Source organism: Sprattus sprattus (assembly GCF_963457725.1).
Source record: "Sprattus sprattus genome assembly, chromosome: 21".
NCBI classification, from domain to species: Eukaryota; Metazoa; Chordata; class Actinopteri; order Clupeiformes; family Clupeidae; genus Sprattus; species Sprattus sprattus.
Window position 1 is genome coordinate 6996536 of NC_137919.1, and position 8451 is coordinate 7004986.

At 43.2% G+C, this 8451-nt stretch overlaps 1 protein-coding gene across 1 annotated transcript in view; it reads left to right on the plus strand.

Annotated features, from left to right (window-relative positions):
- The first annotated feature begins 1323 nt into the window (after positions 1-1323).
- Positions 1324-8451, plus strand: part of pygmb (phosphorylase, glycogen, muscle b) — a 16228-nt gene continuing 9100 nt past the window's right edge. Inside the window, exons 1-6 of the mRNA XM_080859960.1 lie at positions 1324-1672; positions 5135-5236; positions 6234-6312; positions 6691-6794; positions 6910-7041; positions 7991-8102. Of these exons, the coding sequence (XP_080716086.1) occupies positions 1430-1672; positions 5135-5236; positions 6234-6312; positions 6691-6794; positions 6910-7041; positions 7991-8102 (772 nt within the window). The 5' untranslated portion in view covers positions 1324-1429. The remainder of the gene's footprint in view (positions 1673-5134; positions 5237-6233; positions 6313-6690; positions 6795-6909; positions 7042-7990; positions 8103-8451) is intronic.

Here is an 8451-nt window from a genome sequence, read left to right on the forward strand (position 1 = left end):
CACTGCTGATTTTTTTTTTTTTCCCGGTGGCTTTACCTGCTCACCTCTGAAGCCTATGTAGGTGCAGGCATTCATAATGATGAGCTTTCTAAAATTTGGATGTGGCCCTTGATGCGGTGTTGTGGTTTATTTTGGTCACGCGGAGGCTGTGATGCTAATCTGGGGAGACACCTCCAGGACGCCTTACCCTGGCGATGACATGCAATTTCTCCCCCCACCCCCAACAATTCTCACAAAATTGAACACTTCAGATGGGGCGCTACATTGTGCATGTCTGTAGACATCATATCTTCAACCTGTTCAGTCTTCACTTAATTCAGCAACACGGCTACCGTGTGTCAGCATATTATGGGCTGTGTGTGAAGCCTCGTTGCACAGTTGTGTGCGGTCAGTGCATGCGTGTCCCCACACACACACACACACACACATCAGTGCATGCGTGGCCAGAGGAGGGCAGGTTGCAGGCTGCTGCTGCGACACAGCTGAGGAGGAATGACTGCACCAAATCAGCCATGCAGGCAGCCATGCATAGGCCGTCTCCTGGGGTGTCGTCTTTCCCTTGTCTGCATACACCCTCATTGTAGATTCACACCAGCACACACGCTTGTAGGCTATGTGTTTTTTAACACACATGTTTGTATATAGAGTATTTACCCCATACTCTTAAAACTGTTTGGTTTCGAAAGGGAACATGTCTTGTGAAATTCAAACGGACGAATGAGAGACATGGCAGTACACCCAAGGTTAAATTATTTTTTTTGTCAGCCAGTTGCTCTGACTTTATGAACTGTCTGACACCAACACAATGTCTTACAGGAGTAACTGACTGCAGTTTCACTGTGCACATTTCATGGGCTTGCCAGGGGGAAACAAAGTGTCTAAATATAGATGCTGTAGTCAGATGGTCTAACACAAAGATCACACCCTAAGGAGAAACTGGAAGTTTAAATAGCCAATGCGCAGGCAACCCGACTGTTTGGGCTCTGGTTCTTATTTTGAATTCAACAAGTCAGTGGCTGTATAGGCCTAGCCTGCAACATCGGCATTAATATTTGTGAAAAATATTAAAATACATATTTTTACTGAACAGACCTGCCTGTTTGAATCACTGTCGACACACATGCTGTAATAACATGTCGAAATAATATTGAACTAATTGCCGTTGGTTTAATCCGTCTCTTTTGAGAATCGCGAGATTAAAATACATCACTGGAGGTCAATTGGCCGAAGTTGGCTAAGGCCCGCCCTCCATCGAAATAAATTACTCTTCCATATAAAAGAGCTGCAGAAGATAAACTTCAGTCGGTGCTGTGAAGACACGAACGGTCTAGTCTGAAGGTGAAAATAGTGACGCGCACTGACTGTCAGTTTGGCATCCCGACGCACAGGCCATCTTCACTAGAAAAAGCTATTAAGTACACTTTTTAGGATGCCGAAGCCACTGACAGACCAGGAAAAGAGGAAGCAAATTTCCGTGCGAGGGTTGGCCGGCGTTGAAAATGTTGCAGACCTCAAGATCAATTTCAACCGACATCTCCACTTCACGCTGGTGAAAGACCGCAATGTGGCGACCAGACGCGACTACTATTTCGCACTTGCCCACACGGTTCGCGACCACCTGGTCGGAAGATGGATCCGCACGCAACAGCATTACTATGAGAAAGATCCCAAAGTAAGCAGCCCGATGTCGTAGTTCTCTCCTCACTGCACGTACACCACACTGACTGCATGTGAACAAGGGGGAGGGGTCGGCTCCATCGGGTACATTGTGTGACTCTGTCAGAGTATTGATGATAAGAGATGTAAGCATGACACTTTTTAGAGTTTTGAAACTGATTTCATTCGGACAAATCGACATTGCTATTTTTATAGGCTATGTATTTTCTCTTTTTGTCCAAAATTAGTTATGTACAAAATGTACCGTTGTGACAGCTGCATCCAGTGCGGTGGATTTCAGAGCCCGCATGTATTATATAATCATGTGACGAATGTCAGTCTGATGCGATCTTAATGAATGCAAAATCTATCTGTTTCCATGGGTCAGAAGAATAAGCTGAACAGTGGTCTATCATTAAACATATCTTGAAGATATTAAGATGTAGGCATATTCCTTTGTTAAACAGACACAGACAAATAAATAAATATGATTATCAACAGGTTCAAATATTCAGCTAACACGTCAAACGTGTTCATTCAAATGTGACAATCGAAAGGTTTTATCGCATGCAAATGTTCTGTTGGTGTCTGTTCATGTATGTTCTTGCTCTAAGAGAGCTGCTTCTGTATTTTGGTTCTTTAACAATATATTTGTCCAATCACAAAAGACACGGTCACACTGAAAATATCAGGATAAAACTGGATTGGTCCGAGCCCTTTTAAACATAACTCAATCAAAAGCATGCATCATGTGGTCTGCACCAGGATCCTCTATATCTTAATGGAGCTTTGAACCCTTACAGCAGCCGACACACACACACACACACACAAACACACACACACACTCTGCCCTTTGTTTGGCACAGATCCAGCCGACTCACTCAGGGCCTTAGAATGCCAATCTACCATCCTTCCAATGCACACCTTCACAGGTTACCTGTGCCTAACAAACTGACAATGGGATTAACCAACAAAACAGAACATGAAATTCATGTTCTCATTACCAGAACAATGCATCCTCCATAGAACAGTATAAGTATGGTACACACACACACACACACACACACACACACACACACACACACACACACACACACACACACACACACACACACACACACACAAACCTGCAGCACAGTCTCTCACACACACATGTAACAACAGTACATCAGACATACCAGGCTCACACATACGTAGGCCATAGCTCTAATTCTGGACCAGAATCACAGGTCTAATTGTGGTTTACTATCAATGCTTTCTATGTGTGTTACATAGTAGGCAGTGAAGAAAGTGATGATCTATGTGGTTAAGGCCTACTGCATTATGCTGTATGTACTCTCATAGGAACTGGTCATTCACTGTGTGTCAGGAAGTTGACCCTCGAGTTTGTGTTGGCAAGCTACGAACCACAGTTATCTGTGAATGGCTGGCATCTCAACAGTACTGTCTAACCTTTCCAAAGACCAATCAGTACTTCTATTTATACTGGGACACAAATGTCAATGCCAGCCTTACTCACACACACACACACACACACACTCACAGACACTCACAGACAGGCACACACACTCTCACAGACAGACACACACCCACACTCACTCACAGAGACTTATAACCATCCATTCTCTCCAAACAATCCTTAACAAGGAAGTCGTCTGTTCCAAGCCCTTTCCTCCATCTCAGTGCATAGAGATGGCAGGCTAACCCTTCAACTCTTTAGAGGGTCATAGAGGTATGCAAAGAGGAGTGCTATTTCTGCCCGCTTAAAAAGACCTTGACCTTTCATGACCTTTGCTTTGTATGCACTGAAGACAATCCCCAACACCTACTGACTTGTTTAAAGGTTTCATTAGCAAGATATGATGGCATGGATATGCCTTCCACACCTAATGTAATGATAATATACCGTAAATAATAATATTGTTGTAGAAGAAGCAATTCTATAGGGAAATCAGCTCTATGCCTAGCCTGGCCATTACCAGCCTGTGACTCCATTTCTTTTCGTCAGTCAGTCTGGCCCAACCCCATGCATTTTCGTTTCCGAGATGGGCGGGTGCTTAGCTTGAGGTTTAAAATCATTGGAGTTCCCTTAACCAATCAGCAACGTTTGGTAAGCATTCGGTCTCCCGTCTCTCCATTACTAACGGGGCGAGTTTTGCGTCACAGCTCTGAACTGTTCGCTGATTGGTGCGGTTGTAGGGTGAAGCCTGGAAACGATGTTAGGTGGGGTTGGGCCACACTGAGGATGAGCTTGAAATCAATTCAGGCGGAAATACTTAGGCTGGTGTCACCAGGCTACTCTATGCCTACTTTACATTCAGAATACACTATAGGGTTGGTGTTAAAAAAAATAATCCAAGTATTCTGCATAGAAACGTTGCTTACCCTCAACTCTATAAATGTTATTCTGCATAGAAACGTTGCTAACCCTCAACTCTATAAATGTTATTCCGCATAGAAACGTTGTTGGCAGTCGTCTCTGTAAATGTTTGTCATTTAGTGGAGAACTGTAAGCGTAGTGCTTGTTCAGTCGATACTCTTTATTCCATAACAGAGGCAATGTTGAGACCTAAAAGATCACCAGATCCAAAGTGTGGCCACATATGAGAAGGCTCTTTGACATGCTGCGAGAGACCAAGAGTGTCAAATAGTGCAGAGTCCTTTGCCATGTCTGCCCATGGCATTATCTCTGTGGATCTTGAAATGCCCTTATAAAAGCATAAAACTGAAATGTACTGGTGCCGTCTCATTCAGTACAAGATCTCCAACTCTTAGATATTACATGTGCTTTGTACTTTGTACAAAGTACTTTGTTATATGGCAGGCCTGACTAATAGTCCAAAATTAACTTGCAGTCACTAATACTTGTACAACAGAGCACTCTTCAAATAGAAACTGAGGTTTTCATACAAATGAAATGACCAAGGCTAATCACTTTGCACTGGAATGCATCTTTAAATAAAGCAGATACTCCTCTTTTCTAGCCAGTTTGGCAGGTAGTTTGGCACAAAACTGAAATGTACTGGTGCCATCTCGTTGAGTGGATCTCCAACTGCTTACCTTGTTATCACATGTGCACACAGCTATGGTAGGCCTGACTTACAGTACAAAATGAACTTGCAGTCGTCAACACTTGTACAACAGTGTAGTTCAGGAAGTTCAGGAATGCTGTTATATCCCCAAGTATGATTCCTTCCTGTTTGGTGTTGAGATGACAACAAGAAGGAAACACGCGTGTGTGAGAGCAGGAGTCTAACCCTGTGTGTGTGTGTGTGTGTGTGTGTGTGTGTGTGTGTGTGTGTGTGTGTCGGGATGGATGTGTGTGTGTGTGTGTGTGTGTGTGTGTCTGGATGTGTGTGTGTGTGTGTGTGTGTGTGTCGGGATGTGTGTGTGTGTTTATGTGTGTGTGTGTGTGTGTGTGTGTGTGTCTGTGTGTGTGTGTGTGTGTGTGTGTGTGTGTGTGTGTGTGTCTGTGCAGCGGGTCTACTACCTCTCTCTGGAGTTCTACATGGGACGGACGCTGCAGAACACCATGGTGAACCTGGCACTGGAGAACGCCTGTGATGAGGCCATCTACCAGGTGAGCTGGGGCCGGGCTTAACCAGCCTACTAGCAGTTCATGAACGCCACCAATCACCATGAATCATTTCCAACACTACTGAGGGAGATACACTATATAAAAGCCAGATGTATTTGATGGAGATACATAATTAATGACCTGAAAGATTTTTGATTTGACAGATAATTATACAGAGGAATTGCTTCTAAAAACTAAACTAAAAACATTTTTTACCAGGAACTCGGCTCAACGAAAGTGCCTTGTCAGGTTTTACTCTGCAGTTATTTGGATAAATCTGTAGTTTTACTCTGCAGTTATTTGGATAAATCTGTAGTTTTACTCTGCAGTTATTTGGATAAATCTGTAGTAATAAATCTGTTGTAATACACTAAGGAATATCTCTGCTGGTTTGCCACTAAGCTCTTTCCTGCTAGCCATGCTGTCCATTTATGGTTATTCTCTGAGTCTTGGTAATCTCACGCCCTCTCTCTGAATGAGTATCGGAATGCGGCTTTTTGTTTTTACTCCCCCTTTCTGAGGAGAGTAAAATGGAATCCTCTCCCAGGCTGGCCGAGGTCTCTCTCGCCCTGTCACACAGCGTCAGCTATGAGTGATGTCATAAAGCGGCGCCGACTGTCCCATCTCATCTAATCCTCACTGAGAGCCCATGAGTGCACAGTTTTGTAAACCAACCACAGTGCTCTTTTCACTGCTGTTGCATCAGAATGCTATTTGGCTGTTCTGTGGTTTTGCATTTTGACAGATTAAGTTTTCTATTCACTAAGGCATCAATTTAATTAAGAGTCTACCTACTTTATTTTATTAAACAATACAACTCTAGTCAGATACAAGAAAGATACAAAATGTTATGATCTCATTGGTGGTCTAAGTTGGTGATAGCTGTGTTGTATGTAGCTGATGGTGAATGATGATGTGTCTGGGTTTCTTGCTGACCGATGTGCACTGAGTGATGAGTGATGATGTCTTACTGACGCTTATTGATGATGTGTTTATCAAGCTTGGTCTGGACATGGAGGAGCTTCAGGAAATGGAGGAAGATGCCGGGCTGGGAAATGGCGGCCTTGGCCGTCTTGCAGGTAACCCCCACCACGCTATACATTCACACGCAAACACACACACCTCCACCACACTATACATTCAGACGCAAACACACACACCTCCACCACGCTATACATTCAGACGCAAACACACACACTCGTCTTGCAGGTAACCCCAACCACGCTACACATTCACACGCAAACACACACACACATACACACTCATCTTTCGTCTCTCCCTAATAAGTTGAGACAACTTGGTGCTGCTTCATTATTGGTGAGGGTCGTAGAGGATATTCCTTCAAGTCGGTATAAACCATAGGTTTATAGGACATAAATCGTATTCCCATCAACCCCCTCTGCTTCTATATGCCATAAATCGTATTTCCATCAACCCTCTCCTCCGCTTTATCCCAGCATGTTTCCTGGACTCCATGGCGACTCTGGGTCTGGCTGCCTACGGCTACGGCATCCGCTACGAGTTTGGTATCTTCAACCAGAAGATCTCAGAGGGCTGGCAGGTACTGTGGCTCCAGTAGCAGTAAAAGTTGGGCCGTCTAAAATAAGAAAACAGTGGTTTGCTGATGTACTATATCGTGATTGGCAAATGTCACAGTGATTGACACCTTGTCACAGATCGAGGAGGCTGACGACTGGCTGCGCTATGGCAACCCTTGGGAGAAGGCCCGCCCTGAGTACATGCGCCCGGTGCACTTCTACGGCAGGACAGAGCACCACCCTGACGGAGTGAAGTGGGTGGACACACAGGTGAGAGGCCCCAGTGTGTCATCAGACATGAGTGTTTAACACACCTTCACTTCCCATTCGTCTTTTTCCTATGCTGCTTGTTTTTTACCCCTTCCTCGACTCTCACTATCATGTGTTAGACAAAGATGGCATGATACAGAATATCACAATTAAAGAATCATAAAAAATAAGACATGTACTGTATAAGATAATAGTACCTTAGATATCTAGGTGTACATAGACAATTTGAATGATACGCCATTTGCTTAGAAAGGACATTACAACAGTGCAGTCCATCACACATGGAATGTATACATAATGTCTGTATATTTAAAACAGTTGTAAAGATACGATCCTGTACTCCGTGTTTGAGTCATTTTAAAGTATGTTGTATTAAAGTATTAAAATATACAGTATTAATTCTTTACCATTTGCATAGGAAAAGACATTACAACAATGCAGTATGTATTTTTAAAACAGTTGTAAAGATATGATCCTGTACTCCATGCTTGAGTCATGTGTTTGATTTATGGAGTGAAATGGGTTGACGGACAGGTGAGAAACAACAGTGTGTCATCAGAGATTAGTGGTGAAGACCTGTTCTCACAGCCACAGGTGTTTTCCTGGTCTAATTGTTTTGTTCTTGTCTCATTCACACTGTCTGGAACTACAAGCATAGTGAGTTCAGAGATTAAGAGGGAATAATCTTAAAAGTTTATTTGAATTATTATTTTAACTATTATAATTAGAGGATAAATACACTTTATAATTGCACTACTATATAAAGAATCTGGAAATGCAAGCACGGATATGTTTCTGGACATTGTCTGTCGATTATGCAATTGATTGACAGTCAGTGTTCTTGAGCCTCATGTTGAATGTGTTGTCAGGTCAGTCAGTGTTCTTGTTGCCATGGCATTATCTCATGTTGACTGTGTTGCATATATTATTTCTATGACTGTGTTGTCAGGTTGTCCTGGCGCTGCCTTATGACACGCCCGTCCCAGGCTACAGGAACAACATCGTCAACACCATGAGACTGTGGTCCGCCAAAGCCCCGTGTGATTTCAACCTCAAGGACTGTGAGTGTGTCTGGCCTCTGAGCAGGAAATAGTCATGAAGGGTTAGGCTGTTAAGACTGTGTAGACATGCAAATATGGTGACACCATCGAGGACGCCTCTATGCTGTATGCATACTGTGCGTTTCTCTCTAACATAAATAGACCTCCATATTGTGTTCCCCTCCTTCAGTGTTACTCTTGTAGAAAAGTATGTGAATGTCACTGAATGTTTTCATTGACTTGTCGTTCAATTTTAGAGAAAGCAAGCATACTATTATACGGCTTTAGCTGTAGTGGTTTGTGTACCAAATTTGATCAAACGCATATATTTTTAAAAGAAAAAGCCCCATAGGGCAAGTAGTAATAGCTT